The sequence below is a fragment of the Onychostoma macrolepis genome, chromosome 23, assembly GCF_012432095.1.
Source record: "Onychostoma macrolepis isolate SWU-2019 chromosome 23, ASM1243209v1, whole genome shotgun sequence".
Lineage (NCBI taxonomy): Eukaryota > Metazoa > Chordata > Actinopteri > Cypriniformes > Cyprinidae > Onychostoma > Onychostoma macrolepis.
This window is the reverse complement of record NC_081177.1, coordinates 19,091,874-19,112,822: the sequence shown is the minus strand read 5'-3', so window position 1 is coordinate 19,112,822 and position 20,949 is coordinate 19,091,874. Positions and strand designations below refer to the sequence as shown.

The window sequence follows — 20,949 nt, the reverse complement described above, 5'->3', positions numbered from 1 at the left end:
GTATCAAAATGGCCAATTAAAATAAAACACAAAGTGCCACGTAACTGAACCTGGCATTATGTAAAGGTATTTTTTTGATGGTCTTTTGTGTGTGTGTCCATTTTGCCTTGGTCTAATTTGACTGATATTATCCATAAAAGCTGAAGTGCGTAAAAGTGCGCCACTAACTTCACTTAAAGGAATTGCAAAAATAATGACCGTTTCAAACTGGTGTCTTAAACACTCCCATCTGCCATCGGTAGTCCCGCCCCAAACTCACACCATTATTTGAGCCTTGTCAGACTGGGCAGTGTTTCAGTGTATATAAACTATGGAGCGAAGAATCTTGCGGGTTGAGTATAATGCAAATTTAAAATATACGGTGTATAAAGTGTGGTTTTAATTTTGACATACTGTAATTTATATTTTATTTAATTTTATTGTAATGAACAATTTACTATTTTTAAATAAAAGTATAAAATACAAATGAACGAATAAACATTTCTTCTTGTCACTGGCAAAATCAGTCAAAGGCCTCGGGTCTCAAGCATTCAATTAATCAATTAATACACAATCAATTTAAATAATTAATCAGAATATAAATAAAACATTCGCCAGTCACGCAAACTGAAACCATTTAAAACGCCGCGCAAAGATACAGAGAGAACACTAAACTGATCCGTCCGAACACTGGTGAAATAAAGAAATAATTTAAGTCAGTTTTTACATTTTTGGGGGAAATCAGCCTACTTTTGGTTTATACATATTAAGCTACTGTGTAAGAAAATAATTTTATATAAATACACGTGTCACCTGTAAGGAAATGTGAGAAGCTGGCAAACGACGAGGTGATATTTGGGACATAAATCAGGACCATGGAGAGCTCCCGCTCCGCATGCGCGCTCGACACTTGCTCTGCACTCTTTTATGCGAACAGTGAAAATGACAGAATCTGACAACATGCATGCATTAATGTTAGAACATGTTGCCGTTTTATTATAGTTGCATACTAACACAAATTCATTCAGTGGTGAAAGAAACAAAGGCACATTGGAATGATAACATAACATTGCCGCCTAGCGGGGTAGAGCTCTACTTTAACTGTACGGTGGGCCTCTACATCGAGGCGAAATACGATCCCGCTGATCAAAAGAGACACGCCACAGATTCCTCTCAAATACTCGTTACGAGTTCACAGCCCTCACAGCTTACAACCGACACACATTTAAGCACTTTCTAAACGGCTTACCTATCAGTTCAACTAATCGCTTTTGGATAAAACGCAACTGTTTCTCGCAATTCGCGGACGTTCTCTTCCTGCAATGAAAGTGCACCGTGCATCTGGCTGACAAACACACTCTTCATGTCTCGTGTCCTGTTAAATAAGGCTTTAAATTTGCATATAAACCAATTTTCTTGAAATGGCCTATGGAAAACTGCACAGACAGGAAAACCATTTATAAAAGTGTGCATTTTTTGCTTAAATAAATAAAAAACAAAAAACTACTTTATTTATGGCAAAGGCTTCACTAACTGCCTTCACTTTAAATTCATAAGGTTTTGGCCAGTACATAAATAAATCAGACAACACAAAACAACACTAAAAGTACAACACACACTGTCTTGAGAAATATAAACACCTTTGTATTTTAATGTTTTCTTATGTTTATTATTGTTCATGGGTTATTTGTATAAATATGTCTGAATGTTGTAACTTACTATATATGTATGAATTGATTTATTGAATTTTATGTCCCATACAGTCATACAGTGTAAGATTACTGGAGTATGCTTTATAGGAGTATGTACTAAATAGAAAACTTTAAAATTTCACTTTAATTCAATGTGCCATTTGCAATTTTAGAGTGAAAACTGTGTCTACACCATTTATTAATTTTTTTCCAGATTAAAAAAAAAAAAAAAAAAAAAGTTACCAACATCAACCACCTGAGGTCAGCCTTGCCCTTAAAACGCTCGCCGTGCACGAGTCTTCAGCGCGACAGATGACAAACACGTCGTAGATTGTTTTTTAAGTTTTAAGACAGGATCACTCTAAATATTAGTCTACTGTTTCGCCAGTTCTGTTGTGTCTCTGTCTCGTTTTATATCTGTGGTCCTATTTATCTTTCCTTGATGAATAATAATACAAGGTGTTAAAGTTTTTAAACAAGATCTTTTGTAAAAACTGCATTGAAAACATTAATGGTGAACATACAGAAAATATAAAACTATATCACTGAAGAAAAATGGATGGAGCCAAAGAAAATGACGGCAGGACATGTAAAAATCTGAACAACTGGCCAGACTGTCCCATCAGAAGAAAACTCTTTATTGTAAAGATCTGAAAAGAATAAGTAAAAGAGAAGTAGGCCTAATAGTAAAGGTGATTTCTCTTTCAAATTACATAATCACAGAGTAACTAATTAGATGTACTGAAATAATCTTAAAATATTAAAAATGTAATAAACATCATTGTGTGATGTTTGGAGTATTGCAGTGCAGGAATAAATATGCACTCATACTGGTTACAAATGTATCACATCAGAAGCAGTGCAGTGGGTCAGTGAAGCAAACTACAGTCGTGTGGATGTAAGGGGTGATGAAATCACAGTATTTTTTTAAATTATTTAACCAGAATGCAGCACGCAGCCTCAATGAACCCAGGCAACACTCCATACATTACATGCATTATAAATGAGCATCATTTTACTATATTGATACTGCTACAAAATATCACTAATCAATCTGGGCACAAGCTCTTGTATCACACGCTTTGTCAAACAACTTGTTCTATATTCTGTTCTCTCCTTTTTTAATCTATAGCCCTGGTGGTTCAGCGAGCTAGAAATACAATTTTCAGTAAGAAATGACAGCATTTTCTTCTGTTACAATGTGAACCTCTCCCCGGAGCTAGAGAATGTAGTCATGTAGTCAAGGACCTGAGAATATTATTCAACACATTACAATTCAACCTGACTGACAGAGAAAGAGTAAGAGGGAGGGAGAGAAACTAACAGAGAAACAGATAGGGCATTATATTAGATGAATGAAAATAAAGTTAAATGGATGACCAGATCTTTTTGCACAAATTGATTCAATATCATACAAATACCAAAGTCAAACTCACTCTCATATTGATGAAATTCTTAAAGGAACCGTTTACCCCAAAAATTTAAATTTTGCTGAAAATGTACTCACCCTCAGGTTATTCAAGATGTAGATGAGTTTGTTTCTTCATCGGAACAGATTTGGAGAAATTTAGCATTACATCACTTGCTCACCAATAGATCCTCTGCAGTGAATGGGTGCCGTCAGAATGAAAGTCCAAACAGCTGATAAAAACATCACAATAATCCACAAGTAATCCACACAACTCCAGTCTAACAATTAGCATCTTGTCAAGTGAAAAACTGCATGTTTGTAATAAACAAATCAAGACAAGATGCTTTTAATTTCAAACCATTGCATCTGGCAATCCTTAATATCATCCATAATATTGCTTTCTTCAGGGAGAAAGCACTCTCGTCTGAATCAGGAGAGAAATATGCACAGATCAAGCACCGTTTACAAGCAAAAACAGTCCAAAACGGTTCTAAACAAATGTTGGTGAATTTAATAGGTGCCTGGACTTTTTCAATAGAGGATGTGTTATTATGGATTATGGACTTGTATTTTTACATTTTGTCATTTAGCAGATGCTTTCATCCTAAGCGACATACAAATGAGGACAATAGAAGCAACCAAAACCAACAAAAGAGCAACAATATGTAAGTGCTGTGACAAGTCTTGGTTAGCCTGATGCAGTACACGTACCAAGTTTTTTTTTTTTTTTATAATAAATGAAAATAAAACAAGTAGATAGAATAGAAATAGAACATGGACTGAAGTGGTGTGGATTATTGTGATGTTTTTATCAGCTGTTTGACTCTGACGGCACCCATTCACTGCAAAGAATCCATTTGCGAGCAAGTGATGTAATGCTAAACTTCTCCATCTACAGGGCCTGAGGGTGAGTACATTTTCATTTTTGGGTAAACTATTATTTTAAGCATTACTACTAAATAGACTTGTCTGTGGATATGAGACTGTCTAAGAACAGTAATTTCCCTCCAGCTTGCAGGATATGCTTGATGCTTCTCCCCAGCTGAGATGTCATTGCTGTGTTTCCTGTCTCAGTTTGGGGAAGACCAGACCATCTGTCTCTGTCTGGCCTGGGCCACCACACTAGAACTCTCTTGTAAACATACACATGCTGCCATACTTTTGCAGAGTGGAATACATTCAGAAATCACATTTACAGAAAAATATGATGGGAAGGTAAAGTTTAAAGCTGTACCATTAAACTAGAACACTATACTATTTCTATAGTTGGTCTAAAACGGGTCCATTCGTAGTCAACACATAATAACTCTCCTTAGTTCTTTTCCAGATTTAGCTTTTATGACTGTTTGTACCCCCTGTCTGTTAGTCTAAATATATGATTTGTTTTATAAGCAGAGAGAGACAGACCGAGAGAGAGAGGGCTGAGCTAACAAAGGAACCAGAGATAGTTACATAATCATTTCACTCCTAGGGGCTTTAGCACAAAGGGTCTCAAAATAAATGGAACAGTCTGTGTGAACACATTCTCTGAAACGCTGCCCTGAGTGAACCAAATATAGCATTATAGCCAGTTCCAATCTTCCTATCATGTAATTAGCGTCTATGTGCAGGGGATGGGCTTTAATTACAGTCAGATGTGTCCACAACACACAAACAATGTGATCGGTTTATAGATTTATTGGGTGTGTAGCTTTGGGCTCGTTCGATTACGCTCTCATTTGTCAGGGCCAAACAAATGAGGAAATACCAGGAAAAAAAAAAAAAAAAAAAAGTCAAACTGTTACTCAAGCAGTCAATAATGTGTCAGAGGTTATCAGTCTTTTACACAACTCGCGCTCAATAAAGCTCAACAGAAGTGTGGCCGTTTATCCACCTGTTTCGGTCATTGAGTCGGAAGAGAAGGTGAATACGGGCTCTTGATGTGACACTTTGAAGTCTATATGCGACAGCTGTGAATTTGATCGGATAATTCAAATTTAGGGAGAAATCCTTTTTTTAAAGTGGTCGCTTAACCTTTTATTAAATTAAATTAAGAATGAGGGAAATTGGTATGTTTCTCAAATATTGCATAACACCTGTTTGAGTAACATCCATTTGTCAGGTGATGTCTGTGTGTAATACTATAGGCTAAATCAAACATTTAAAATGTCATTCAGAAAAACCAATACAGAGATCTTTAATGCCACATTTAGGGCGAGTTGTAAACTTTTACTTGCTTAAGTTCATTTATTTAAAATGTCCTCAGAGAATTAATTGGTCATTATGAACACTTAACAGACAAATGTGGTTTTTATGACATATAATGGTGGTTTAGCTTATATATTGTTCATGAGATTTACAACAAAATGTAAAAAAATAAATAAATAAATGCAACATATTTTAAAAGGTCAGAATCTGTTTTTTTCCACTAACCCAAAAAGTGTAAAGACATTTTGGTCACACTTCTCATAATATAACTGATTGGGTAATATTAAGATTATATTAATAAGCTACATGCATCAATATTTTGTGCAGCACTTTGTATTTAGAGTAGCGAAGATATTAAGATATGAACCCGCTGACAACGCGTAAAGAGTTTGAGACGTTCTCTTTTACAGGGATTTTCCCCCCTCAACTTTTATGTATCTCACGTCTATTGTGTCATTTTCACACCTTACGTGGAAACTTTATTTTCAAGGTTTGTTTACCATCGCTAGCATTTATATCGGCTAAATCAATGTGCAGACTCCAGCTGGGTGGGCGCATTTCAGGGGCAGTGGAACTCGAGCGCGAGCAGGAGAGCGCGGCGCTGATTGGATAACAGAGCTGTATAAATTGCCGCAGTGCCGTATTTCTCTCTTTCGTGGAGATTTAGTCCAAACCCCAATGCGGTCTGAACAAACTGCCCAGGGCCGTCATACGAGAACGCCGTCGCGCACAGGACCGTCTTATTTACAATGAAGGAGAGAAGAATCAGCCAGCCTTTGGTAATGCGTTGTAAACTGGTTTTAGTTGGAGACGTGCAGTGCGGGAAAACCGCAATGTTGCAAGTCTTAGCCAAAGACTGTTATCCGGAGGTATGTCCTGCTCTCTCTCACGTATTCACTGAGCGGCTATTGATGTGCGTGTTCGCTAGGAATTTGGACGCTTGCTTGTGTCATTATGCAACCATATACTGTGACTATTACGGACTGCATTTGGTTATCCTGTATATTCACACAACATACATCAATGTGATACTTCATGTGTCTTTCTCATGCGAGTTGTTGTGCACGTGGTGACGCTTTTACAACAAACCACCACAGCCTATGATATATACTGAAACTAAATAAGGTTTTAAACGAAATCAAGTGTTTTTAGGGAAATGTTAAGTCACTAAATAACGGCTTTTATTTCGTTTCCCCCCACACACAGACATACGTCCCAACAGTGTTTGAGAACTACACAGCTGGACTGGAATTAGAGGAGCAGCGCGTTGAGCTCAGTTTATGGGACACATCAGGTGAGAGAGAGACTGGCCGACTAACAGCTGTGATACTGCTTTACGTAACAGAGCATTTCAACAGTTGAACACATTTGCACTCAGTCATTTTTGCTAATTAATAGTTTCACACACTTTAAATATCATTAAATGGACCCAGAAATTAAAATTCTGTCATCATACTCGTATGTGGAACACAAAAGCATTTAGTACTACACTGAAAAAAAATAAGAAGTTAAATTTACTTATTTTCTTTTGCAAGTTTTTGCGCAAATATTTAAGTAAAATTTCAATAAGGAATTAAGTAAAATCTACTTAACCAAGTTATCTAAAATTAGTAAAGGAAATAAGTAAATTTAACGTGACCAGGTAGCATTTGATGAGTAATTTCTACTTAATTATTTTAAGTTTACCCTGCAGTACTCAAGTACATTTCACTCAGTCACGATTTGTAAACTTTACACAAACAACATAGCACTGAAAAGAAAAAAATATAAAGGCATGTGGTTAAGTTACAAGCACGTATGCAAGCAAGTAGACTGCTCGTTATTCATTTTAAGGTAATATGTTGACTCAATATAGTTATTAACTGAATGAACACAGAAACCTGAATACTTGGCACATGATACACAATGACGGTGACAATCAGTGAATAGCGTTTGAGTATGAATGGGTCATTGAGTAAAAAATTAACTCCAGATGTCACAAAACAGCAAGTTACTTAACCTAACAACAAAAGCAACCACATAACAGTGTAAATACATCTCGAAAACAGCAAAAAAAAAAAAAAAAGAAAGAAAAAAAAATTCCTTATTAATTATTCATGCCCAAGTGCATGATGGGAACAACGGGATCATGACTTTGATATTTACTTAAACAATATTTGTAAAAATAACAAACAATTCCAAGTAAAATATACTTATAAGTTCAAACTTTAAATTCTACAAGCTTAAATTGAGTACTAATATTGAATTTACTCTTTTATTCAAATTCTTGCCTGAACTAAATTATTTCATGTAGAAATTACATTTGCTTTTCTGTAATATTTACTTCACCACAAAATAATTTTTATCAGTGTAGTAGTTTTAGTCGCCTATATTGGCCTGAATATATGCGATTTGTTCACTACACTGTAAAAAAAAAAAAAAAAAAGTTGAGCCAACTTAAAATTTTAAGGCAACCAGCTTCAGCAGATTTTTGAGCTTGCTCAACTTATTTTTGTGGGAGATTCTCAAATTTTTGTTGTATTAACTTAAAATAGGGATGTTCATTTTAACCGTTAACCGACCGATAAGAATTTTGACCGATTAATACAATCAGTTAAACGGTTTAAAGTCACTTATTTATTTCTGTAATTCATTAAGATATTTTAAAAGGTTTAATGCATGGTTAAAATAAGCTACGCGTATAAAAAAAAAAAAAAAAAAAAACATAAGTCGCCTATAAGTCGCATTTTATTATTTCATTCAGAAATAGGCTGACGCGAATTACAAATATTATAATAAACACTGTAAACATAGCTATGCTATTTTAGTTCCCCTCACTACACAACAAATCCTTTCAATTAACAGTATAAAAGAACAAGAATTAAAAATGTAAGAAGCTATAGCGACAAACCAAAACGAATTAAGGCTAAAACGAAACTGAAACCAATGTTGGGTCTCTCGTTCGACACAAAATCAAATGTTTCCGTATTCGCGATGTATTTAAATGCCAAAATATTTACCTTTTAGCCTAGGCCTACTTCACTCGCGTTCCAATATCCACGTAAAACAAAATGTTTTGCATAACTTCACGGCGGTACGGTGATAACGCTTAACGGCACAGATTTTACTACATATTTAAACTGAGCAGTGTTTTTTATTTTTTCCCATATGTTTGACTGATTGTTTTTTTATAATGATAATGAACAGGCTGCATTGTAAAGGTAGAATGCTAAACTGTGTGCAGCGCTGGAGAAATCACTTGATTTTTTTTTTTCTAACAGTGGAAGCAACTACTCCTTTTAGTCATGAAGATAATCGGAATTGTAAAAGGTTAGGGTTGCTTGCTGCTTTTTGCGCATGTAAAATTAATCCCCGGAAAACAAATGTTAGTATTTTTAACGGGTCACAGACACTTATTCTTTCTAATTTAATTTTAGTTCTAATTTAAAATAATCTTGTCGGTTAACGGTTAATAATCGGTTAACGAGCGTCGGTTGTCGGTTAGGAAAAATAACCGAAATGAACATCCCTAACTTAAAACAACAAGTTGAGAAAACTCAAAAATCTGCTGAAGCTGGTTGCCTTATAATTTTAAGTTAGCTCAACTTTTTTTTTTTTACAGTGTACTTGCTTCCACTTCATAGTGAAGCTGTTTATGTTAGTTTCATTCATTTTCATGCATACAGTGAAAGCAAATTAAGTGTTCGTCAAATAGGCTCTTATTCTTTCCAATAGTACTAGTAGTTTAAGTCATCTATATTGGCCTGAGTGGGGTCCAATGTTGTTATGGACCCTGTTTACTTTCACTGTAAGGACGAAAATGAATAAAACAAGCATAAACAAACAGCTTCACTTTGAAGTGGAATGTAAATGTTCATCAGTGCTGTTGTAGCTCTGATTTTGTACAATCTAAAATTAATAACATAACTCATAACTCAAAACTCACATCATTATATAACAAATATATAGTCATTGTAGTAACCTGTGTACCTGATCAATTATTTATTGCCCTTGTGATATCTGAATTGTGTCTTCAATGCATCATGTTGCATTACAATTTTCAGACAGACAAAATGATTGTTTATCATTTAAAGTAGATTAAGAATAGATTTGGATTTATCTTTACTATGTTTTGTTAGAATTGCTTACAAAATCACTTCACATGCAATAGCTTTCTTCCATTCTGGGCTGTTGTGTTGACTGTTATTGGGCTAGTAGGTCAGTTAGACGTTACAGGAAAGACACACCATCAGCACCTGAGCCCTGAGTCAGGGAACACAAGCAGACATGTGTGAGGTGCAGTAAGAGGGTGAGAGGGTCTGGCAGCTCCAACACCTGAGACCAATCCTCAAGCGTCAGACGCTGGCGGCGTGCCGTCTTTACCTTCTGTCTGCCTCTGGATCAGACGAGATAGACAACTAGTTATTAAAATATTCAGGGCAGTGCAGGACAGCACAAGGTTTTGGCTCGTTTTGGAATGTCTCTTTGTGGCACGCAAAGCCTTTCAATGACGTAGGTGGCTTTTTAGAGATACTGTTTTTCTCTTGTTTTGAAAGAGATTACACAGATCAGCTCCTGTTCCAGTGCCTGTAGTTTTGCCTATCAGATTGATTTGGTTAGGGAATGTTTGCATGTGTATCTGATTGGAGTCTTATTAAGATTAAGCTAGTAGTAGAAAGCTGTGACCGATAGCTGAAGCTCTTACTTTCTTATCTAGTAAAAAGACATGGAATGTTCTACTGATGGTCTCATTTATTTAGTCTATGTTTGGATTCATGGAGTTTTAAGAGTAAGAGGACGTCTCTTAAAGGGATAGTTCACAAAAAAAAAAAAAAGTTGGGTTTCTCTCTTTCCTTCAATCTAAATGATCTTCGTAAACTGTCTGTTTCACTTGTTTTGGAGGAATATTTTATTTATTTTTGAAAGTACATCATGCCCTTTCCAAATGCCCTTATTTTATAACTGATATTTCAACCTAGATTAACCTTTGCAATAGTGTATAGGTTTAATATTTTTAAATCCCAGCTACTGTCATTTTGCATGCCAAGTGAAAGCTGGGTTCTTCAGGGTAATGTTGCATAGCATGTTGTGTAACGTATCAGTCAGTGATGCTTGATGAATCTGAATCTATGTTAATTGTCATGCCTGACTGCTTGACTGAGTGCCTACTTGCTGAGAGGATGGGATATTGCTTTTCTCTAATAGGTGCTTGATAAGGGAGGGTATTTGGTTTTACCAACTCTGTTGTTTGCACCAAAACCTCACAATGTGAGGTAATTAAGATTTTTCACCTGTAGAAAACATTTTCCTAGCAAAATAGAATATTTCAGGTTTTGCTTCAAAATTGAACTTTTTAATTTGTTCACATTAGAGATATACTGACTTTTTTGCCGCTCATACCACACATTTCCATATGCACAGTTGATTATTAATTATTGCTCTGTTTCTGTATTTTGAACTACTACTACTAATAATAAAATAATTAGTATTATTAAAAAATTATTATATATAGTAGTATAATATATAGTATTATTATTTATATCTAATATTAAATTATATGTAATTATTATAGAAACAACAGCAATTAATATCAAACAAGCAACCATAACATCCAACCAAATGCCTAGAACATCATCTGTACATGTGATAACTGGTGAATGAACTCTTAAGCAAGGAGGACTTCCTGTCTATGCTCAGTTTAGCTTGAGGTATTTCCTGCTGTGCATTTTATCTAAACACACTGCCTTATTGTGAAACGTTAAAAACACTTCAATGGAATTTCCCAGTCGTACTGACCTAGAACAGTGAAACAACAAGAAAAACTTAAACTACCCCGGACACGCAAGAAGTAAAAACAGCAACTGTGAGAGAAAATACATTTTGTCATGTACAACAGCTTACTCACAATCTTGCATGGAAGATCTGAGTTTGAGAAGCCAATCAAACAGCTCCCATCTATTCCCTCATTAAGCCAGTTAGGCTTTGTTAATTGTGCACAGCCTCGTTAGGTGGCGACACACAGGAGGAAGCTCTATGCTAGATGCTCGTGCACCCACACGCAAACACTCATCAGCATACGTGAACAAACACACTCTAATCACGACTAATTACAGAAGCTTTAATTGAATTTGCTCAACTGGCTCTCACTGCTTCGGGCATCTCTTCACAGGCTCTCCAGATCAAAGAGGAGACAGGCATGAGAGGCTGCAACTGCGCCTTTGACAGGGCCTGGTCTGGCCCACTCCTGTAGCTCTTGTCATTAGAAATTTCAAGAGGAATATACAGTTTTTATAATTTGTTTGTCAAACAGTAGGTACGGTCAGGTGTCAAGAGCAATTGCTACCTAGTATAACAGTTACAGGGAGATGTCTTACCATTGAGGTTTACATCTGAAAAGATCCAAGATCCCTCACACAGTAGATCTACAACTCAAATATTTTTGTCAAAAATAAATACATGTAATTAAAAAATTAAAACATTCTTTACAAGAGATATAAAAAAAATATATAACTGGTTTTGAATACATTAAAGATATTTAATTATCAGATTGCTTACAAATTGTAGACCATTACATATTACAGATTACATGATGAAAACTGTAGGTAGTAATGCAATCTAAATTACATTTTTATCAAACTTATTTTAAACGTACCATTAAACGTACCATATTGATATAATAAAAGCAAAGGGAAAGAAAATATTCCATGTTTTGATGTCAACATCATACAAAACATTAAACATTACATTACTGCCACTGTGTGAATATGTAATCGTGTAATCCATAAAAAGTAACTATAATCTGAATACAAACATTTTAAAATGTAATATACTCTAATAACAAGTACTACATTTTTGGAATCTGATTACGTAATCCAGATTACACGTAATCAGTTACTACCCAGCACTGTTAATTATAATATAATATACTATAATATACATAGTGACAGACATACATTCATCAATAGTCTTTTGTTGAAAAATGGTGGTATATGGTTATTGGTTTATGATTTTCATTCCATTTTTACTGATGCTTCAGTTGAACTAAACCTCATCTCTGTTTGCAAGCTAATTAATAACAATGGTGACACATTTAAAGCAGCAAAATCAGAATTAATTTGCTACAATGGCCTTACTGTTGAGACCTGTACTGTCTAGTGTGTATAAATATTCATTGTTTTGTCTCATCATATCTCTCCTCTCTTTCTGCTGATAAGCCATATATTCTGTCTAACCGTAGTGAGCTGAGTCACTGTCTACATATACAGCAGTAGTACGTGACTCAGAGAGGCTCACACAACACCCAGCAACTAAGCTGAAAGTCGATACTCTAATAAGAACAAATACCTGAATATTGGGTGAAATGCGCCTTTAATGGACTTGCTTTATTTTCTATCGACAGAGCCATAGTATGAGAGTGTTTATGTGCACATCCTTCAATGCCGTTGCCGTAGTTACTGAATGAGATGAGGTTTGGTGTGTGCGGGGTACAAGACCTCCTCGGCAACTCATTCTGTCAATAAAGGAATCTCCGAGAGTCGCCCACACACACATGCATACACCTATTACGAGAACTGCCATACGAACGCTATTTACATTACTCAACCATCGCCAAGTCCCCCTCGTAGCATTTGATCTTCCATATTCAGTCGCATTCACTCCTCTATCACAAGCATCTTATATGACGCCAAGTTTCTATTATTAATGTTTGTCGTGTGGTTGCTCCTGCAGGTTCACCATATTATGATAATGTCAGGCCTCTCTGCTACAGTGATGCAGATGCTGTTCTGCTCTGCTTTGATATAAGTCGTCCTGAGACTGTCGAAAGCTCTCTGAAAAAGGTGAGACATTTTATGACTTCTTCATTTTTATGAATCTTTTTTTCCCAGTTAAAATATCTTTAAAATAGACCATTTTACTGAAGAAGCAACACTGCATAAAATACTAAGACTTTTCAGAAAATGCATCTTTAATTAGTGTATTTTGTCTCATTGCACAGGCAGATTTTTTTCCCACTTGTTTTAAGTATAAACAAGTTAAAAACAAATTTTAAAAAATTAAAGTGCAATGAGACAAAATGCACACATAAATATTTAAGCTGTCAAAACAAATCTTAAAAGGGATAATTCAACCAAAATTGAACATTGTCAACATTTACTCACCTTCGTGTCATTCCAAACCTGTATGACTTACTTTATTCTGTAGAAAATATCTTTTTTAAAATAAACTTTTGGAGTGATTTATCCCATAGTGTTGCTTCTCAAGTAAAAATACTCATTAAAAATATGATTTCTGCAGTATATTAACAGCTCTCTCCCTGCAGTGGAAAGCCGAAATCATGGATTTCTGCCCCAGTACTCGAATAATCCTAGTCGGCTGCAAGACGGACCTGCGAACAGATGTTTGCACACTGATGGAGCTGTCCAATCAGAGACTGACACCCATCTCCCATGAGCAGGTCAGGCAATCACACCCTCCCTATGTAAACTAGACTCCTCTTCTCTCTTTTTCCATCTCTGACTGCATTCGATCTCTTTTTCTGTATGTAGGGCACCTTGTTGGCGAAGCAGGTAGGAGCAGAGGTGTACCTGGAGTGCTCTGCGTTCACATCGGAGAAGAGCATCCACAGCGTGTTCCGCTCAGCGGCACAAACATGCCTTAACAAACTGCAACCCCCCATAAAGCAAAGCCCCACTCGCCGGCTGTCCAAACGCCTCCTTCACTTGCCCAGCAAAGCGGAGCTCCTGACCTCCTCCTTCAGCAAGGAGAGAACCAAGAGCTGTTCCATCATGTGAGCTCCATGTGCGCCACTCCAGTTCCAGAAAAAAAACAAAAAAAAACAAACGTATTTTCGCTCTTTGAAAGGGTTGTTTGGGGCGGGGGAGGTTGAGAGAAGGGGAGGTCATGACCTTTAATGACCCCTCCCTCTCTCTACACTTACGTTGTTCTTCTTCCATTCTGACACCCCACCTGCAAACACACTCATCCCAACGACAAAGAGCTGCTGCCATTGTTTAAGGTTTTCGGCTGTTACACATCCTCTTTACCAGCCACTACATGAACTACATTTTGTATCAATGATCAATCAGTCAGTCAGTGAAGGAAATGTAGTGAATACAGGACACTGTCGGATATTTTTATAGGTAGTTAATGTGGGAATGTGGGTTGAGCTGTGAACGTAATTTAATATTTAAAGGAAGAGGATGTGTTACACAGTACGCACTTTAGTGAACATGGATGTGATTGCTGAATGGAAAGTGAGAGGATGATTGAATACGGGTCGGCGTTAGTTACTGTTTCAATACAGAATTATGCTTTGCTTGTATTAGTGGGCACTGATCTACGATGTGAGAACTCATGCAAGCATGAGGGGAGGAGCCAAACAAGATTTTATGTCCTTCTAAAAAGGCAGACAGTGTTATAAATCTGCTAGATGAAGCATCCAATCACATTTGAACATCCAGATGTATTGGACATGCTGACACTCTTTCACTCTCTCTCTCTCTCTATCTCTACTGTAGTCCTTCATGCGCTTTCTGCCCCTAGAGAACAGGTCATAAATCTCAGCCAATGAGGAGAAGCCCAGCATTGCCTGGGCCATTTTTCAATATAGAGCAGGAATTATTGCCACAAAGACCCCTTCCAGATGTTCCAACCGTTCTTTTTTAGAAAACGAGATCTTTCACTGAAGTAATTTTAGAGATGGTCATGGGGGATTACTAAGGGACATTGCAGTCCACCAAAACTGATCAATGTTGCATAAGCGAGAAGATAATTTGAATGTTTCAGTTGACTTTTCTTTTACAGTAATCTGCCACAACACCTAATTCTCAATAACAGGCCTGTAAAGAACTGATTCTCTTGTCATGTGGTAAAGTTACTGGTTATAATCGAGGCTGGACATTAGATTGCATTATAATTTCAGTGATTCTCATGCATTTGGTCAGATCACTGTCACAGAGGACTCTCCTCTCATGCTAAGCCTCATTCTGGTAATCTCAGTCTTAAATCCCACAACCCCTGGTTGTGTAATGCTTAATCATAAAACAACTAAATCCTCACTTTGGGTTTATAAAATGGCCAAGTAGTACTGAACTGAGAAGCCAGACGAGACAGCATTACGAAGAATCTGACCTCAGAATAACTTCCAACTCAAGTAGTTCATCAAATTTAATACGATCAAAGAAATGGTTTGGGGAATAATTTACACTACCATTCAAAAGTTTGCAGATTTAAAAAAAAAAAAAAAAAGATGGGTAATTTTCTCTAATTTAATCCAAAATGTTGTAGCACTGGATATTGTGAAAACTGCACATTCTGTCAAATCTAAATTTGCATAGTTACTGTCTAGAGAATGAGAATGACAATACTGTATATAAACTGGTCTTGCCTTAACCACGCATTTGTACAACTTTGTTATTATTATATCTTTGACTTTGTAAATTCTCACTCTAGTTCATCTGAAAGAAACTTTAGGAGGTTGTTCATCACTTCATGCAATTCTACACCGTTGCTTAGCAACAGACAAGTCAGTTAAGCTGGACTACATGTCCGAAAACCACTCGAGAGAAGTGGAGAGAGAGAAACAGGGTGTAAAAGTGAAAATAAGGACAAGTTTTCTCACTGTAGCATAACAAATGGCTTTTTCATGGCTATAATTTATAGTTTGAAACGTGAAACATCTTACAGACCATCATCTTGATATGAATTTGTTACTGTTGTCTGGTTTAGTAGCACTCTTATATGTTATATGTTTGATGTGGTGGATCTCCACAATCTTCCTTTTGTTACTGCGGTCTGGACGTACATATGTTGTGCATAATCAGTTTTGTACAGCCCTTTAAATGAAGTCTGTGAAGCAAACAAATTCAGAACAGACTGTATGATTGTGTGTGCAATGTAACCGTAACTTATTAATAGTTGATTATTGCTGGTTCTGTTTTATTCTTTAGTTTCAGACAATCTATTTTATATTGAATATTGTTTATTGATTATTTCCCCTTGTCTCTGATGTCGTGTGTCACTATTAAATTAATTAAAACCTGGATTTGGTCAATAAATTGTGTGAAGGTTTTCTTCTTTTTAGTGCTAGCACTCATTTGGAGAAAATCCCTAATCTAAAAATATTTTGCATTTTTATAACCCTTTTACATGTGAAGACTTGCAGATCCAGCAGCAGTCCAAAATATAATGAGAAAACTAACATGTCTAAAGAAACCGTATATACATTTAACAAAAATGAAAAAATAAATAAATCTCTATAAAATAAACTGCACAACCAAAAAAAAAAAAAAAAAACTGGAAAAGTCATGGAAATTCATTAGTCAAAAAGAGTGGGAACAGTGTATCTTAAATCAGCAGAAATTTCATATCAGATAAACATCCTTATGACAGACTCTCAAATTACCCGTTTATTCACATGGCACTCAAAACTAGGCCAACAGGTCTAAGAAAAACCAGGAGTAAATCATGTGATTCTGCAGGAATGGTATGCAACGAAACAGCGTAATACTGAATAATAAAGAAGCAGAAACAATAAAAAGATTTCCTGTATGCATCTGCACCTATTTATAGTTATTTTATATTACTATTTATAGTAACAGACCTTTAGTAAGCACTGTACACAAAGCCGACAACCAGACAAGACTATGGAATACATGGTGATATTGTTAGGTAAAAAGAGCTTTAAATAACTAACTAAATATATATCCCTTGAACAATTTCGATCTAGTGTTGTCAAAAGACCCGGTACTTCGGTACCAAGTCGGTACTAAAAAAGTGAAAACGTCACGGTACCAGGTTTTTTTAAGTACCGGTGGTACCGAGTACCCGGTCAACCCGGTTCTTGACGCGTATGGCCCGATGATTTCCGCGATGCAGAAAACGCGGACGGAATCTCGGAATCCAGTTATAAAAACGGAATTTACAGTTTAGCACGGAATGTCACGGAGTTTGTCAAAGTTTGGATGAATTAATCAAAAGTAGGTCATTGCACTTAAATCAAATCGCGACGTGGACTAGTATCTGTAAATATTAAGCTGCAAAAGTCGATTCAAATATGAATCCCGCATGTTCTGCGAGTCTCTGTGTGAGTGAATGAATGGCAGAGACGCGCGGTTTTTTCTTTTTTTTTACTACATACACTGAAGCGTGCCTGATGCTCGCGGTGATTCATCATCTGCCGTCTCAATGAGGACATAAATACATAAACAACATCTACAGAACTGCTCTGAGAGTCCCCTCGCGAGCATTTTACCGTTTCATTGAGTAAAACCAGCGTCATATCATATAGCTACACAGAAATGTAAAGGTATTCACGGCAACCCGTCAAAATAAAAGTTCATCTTAAAGACATTGTGCCAGAAATATAATTTTACATATAATTTTTTTTAATTTATTTTTTATCTTTTTAAAGAAGTCACAATATTTCTTCCATAGTTTAATTTTAATAGTAAATCCCCTTTATTTACCAAAACAATACAATGTGTTTAAATTTAATTAATTAAAAGACAAATTAAATTTGGGTGAAACTTGTTTAATGTTTTTCATACTTTTATTACTTGCGGAAAAACTTGAAACACAATTTAAATAAAGTATAAAGAATGGCATTGATTTTTGTACATTTTTATTTTTGTTTGACTTTATTAAAAATAGTGTGTGTTTTTTAATTAGCATGTGGTAACGAAATTGGTACCGAGAACCGTGGATTTTGACTGGTATCGGTACCGAATACTGAAATTTTGGTACCGTGACAACACTATTTCGATCCATCAATTTTCTTTATGAATCTAGTCACTCGGCGGCCATCTTTGAAACGCCTCTCGGGCATGCAAGTGCAGCTCCTATCTCTTTGAATGGGGAAACATCAAATTCTCCAAAACTGTTCACTAAGCTTACGATTAAATTTCATATTTGAAATCACCAAAGAAATCTGACAACTGTATCATAAATGTTTCTTTTGCTCACATAGCGTTATAAAAAGCTTATTTTTCAGGCTAGATCAGCTAGTGCGCATGCGCAGTCCTCAGCGCACGTCTCTGAACGCTGACTGTTTCTATAGCAACCGGGACTTCTAACAGCAGCTGCAGTGACGCGCTGACTTCACCGATTAGTGATTGGCTCTTTCATTCAGAAGGCGGGGCTTCCTGCGATTGAGCGGCCATATTGAGCGTTGCATTTTTCCTCATTCAAAACTATACGAGTGACAAGTCTCGGGTATTCTATAGTCTTTGTCTATATCCAGCTTCTAAAGCTTGCACATCAAACAGGCTTTCTCAATTGTATGACATACCAATAGGGCAAACTCTGTCACTGATCTTTGCAAGTCCCTACACTATCCATCTGTTCACAAACCTCCATATTATTCTACATTAGTGGTTCTCAATTGTGGTAGACAAACAATTGAGTTATAGTTCTACTCTGGAAAAAAAAATCAATTGCAAGTAACCATATAATGAGGTATAGTTCAGACAACAAAAACAAATAGGCAATCAGCTTCAAACAATCATTAAAGGGATAGTTCACCCAAAAATGAAAATTAGCCCATGATTTACTCACCTTCAAGCCATTCTAGGTGTATATGACTGACTTCTTTCAGATAAATACAATCGGAGTTACATTAAAAAATGTCCTGGCTCCTCTAAGCCTTATAATGGCAGTAAATGGGGGTCGAGATTTTAAAGCCCAAAAAGTGCATCCATCCATCATAAAAAGTAATCCACACGGCTCTGGGGGTTAATAAAGGCCTTCTGAAGTGAAGTGATGCTTTTGTGTAAGAAAAATATTCATATTTAAAACTTTAAGGGTGTACTCACTAGGCGTATTGAACCGTGCCCGAGCATGTTTGACCCCCAAAAGCGCGGTTCTTTTGACTAGTGTGATCGCTCCATGCCATGCTCGGGCGAGGTTCGTTTAGCTGTCCCTGGCTCGGTTGGAAGAGGTGGGCCAGAGCACGGTTACCATGCAGTGTGACCGCTAACCGCGCCGGAGCACGGAACAGATACTATTTTGTGCACGCTACTGTCATCATTACGACCGCAAACAAATTCTATTACTACTACTACACTGCACTACACTTTTCAATTAATTTAATTCAATCACGTATATTTAGGTTTATAATGGCTCTGGTTCTCACCTTATTGATGAACAGGAAATGTAGTTTGCGAGTAAAGCTGCAAATTTTTTCGTTAACGTCGGCTGCCTCCTTAATTCTCTGATACATCCAAGTGAAAATCAATGCACGGCATAAATTATAAATGAATTATTATTAATTATTCTGCAGAATATTAGCAAAAGTGGGTTTCTCTGTTATCTCGTACATGACGTAAGCATGCTCCGGCCCGGAAAGTTTAGTGCAAGTGGCCAGCGGGGGAATGGGGAGGGGGTATAATCACGCTCGGGCTCGGTTCAAGGCAACCGTGCCTAGTGGGAGTACACCCCAAAACTTTAGCGGAGCTTCCGCTGACTGTTGTACACATGTTCTCAAGAGAGTGGTGTTCCAGTGGATGACGTAGGCGTAGCATAAGATCTGGTGAGAATACGCTAGTCTCTAAAGAATCAAGTTTTGTTTACAGCAAAGGAAAACCAGTCTCCTCTTGGCTTATATCGAATTTCTCTTTACAAATTTTAATTTTGTACTTCTAATTCATGATAGGTGGTTTGTTTTCCTCTCTCCTCTGCACTTCCGCTTCGCTTCAGAAGGCCTTTATTAAACCCCCCAGAGTCATTTGGAGCACTTTATGATGGATGGATGCACTTTTTTGTGCTTCAAAATCTCGACCGCCATTCACTGCCATTATAAAGATTGGAAGAGCCAGGACATTTTTTAATATAACTCTGATTGTATTTGTCTGAAAGAAGAAATCATATACACCTAGGATGACTTGAGGGTAAGTCAGTCGTGGAGTAATTTTCATTTTTGGGTGAACTATACCTTTAAACGCTACGATAATTGGGCACACAAAAAAAAAAAATCTCTATGAAATTCTTTGCTCTAAAGCAAAACCAGTTCAAAAGCACTTACATGTTCTTCAGTCAGTTCTTTTGTCTGGTACCTTTAAATGGTAGTGAACATGTCCACGCTATAGCATATTAATAGACAAAGAGTGCTTGTATACCACACCATGATCAGCTCTTTCATTTAATGCATTAGATCAAGACGACCTTGACCAGTCACAGCGTGAAGCATGGCTTTCAAAGGAAATTTCTAGGAAAAAGAAAATATATAACCAGGATAAAACAGCAGAGTCTGTTATAAATCCAGCATCAGAGAGGGAATGCTTAGAGAAAGAGCTCCAGTATCCAGCTGCTTGAAGTCCTCTCCACCCAAACAGCCCCAGTCCCTCTCTCCTCTCTAAGGCTCTGGGGGTGTCAAGCAAGGGAATGACAGAATGCTGGCTCATTACCAATGCCTCACATCCAACAGACAGAAACCTAGTGAGAGAAACTGGGGAGAAATCAGTAAAGGGGGGAATGAAATGATGGGGGGAGACTTATTCTCTCCAATTACTGACGAGCTGCAGTCTGCCATGCACACACACACACGCAGCCATCAAATCAGCCACCGTGACTCCAGCGCAAACCATAGATTGTCTAGAACTGCTGAAACAATGTGGGATCATAATGACAGGAGAAAACACGTATGTGTTCAGTATGCGAGTTCAGACCTTCAAATGTGGTGTCTACTCTTTCTTATGCACCATTTCT

General features: G+C 36.7%; 1 protein-coding gene and 1 long non-coding RNA gene across 4 annotated transcripts in view; one reads left to right on the top strand and one right to left on the bottom strand.

Moving 5' to 3' along the window:
• Positions 1-20,949, bottom strand: part of LOC131532607 (uncharacterized) — a 63,890-nt gene that overhangs the window by 33,221 nt on the left and 9,720 nt on the right. The window lies entirely within an intron of this gene.
• rnd1a (Rho family GTPase 1a) lies at positions 5,890-16,289 on the top strand. The gene is made up of 5 exons (XM_058764409.1): positions 5,890-6,137; positions 6,475-6,562; positions 12,976-13,085; positions 13,568-13,702; positions 13,794-16,289. The coding sequence occupies exons 1-5, from the start codon at positions 6,018-6,020 to the stop codon at positions 14,037-14,039; spliced, it is 699 nt and encodes a 232-aa protein (XP_058620392.1). The 5' UTR covers positions 5,890-6,017; the 3' UTR covers positions 14,040-16,289.

Bases quoted from the DNA above. Each gene is read 5' to 3' on its own strand.
- rnd1a (XM_058764409.1), top strand. From the start codon at position 6,018: ATGAAGGAGAGAAGAATCAGCCAGCCTTTGGTAATGCGTTGTAAACTG. The intron at 6,563-12,975 runs GTGAGAGAGAGA...TTGCTCCTGCAG, and splicing joins CAGTTTATGGGACACATCAG to GTTCACCATATTATGATAAT. The intron at 13,703-13,793 runs GTCAGGCAATCA...TTCTGTATGTAG, and splicing joins CACCCATCTCCCATGAGCAG to GGCACCTTGTTGGCGAAGCA.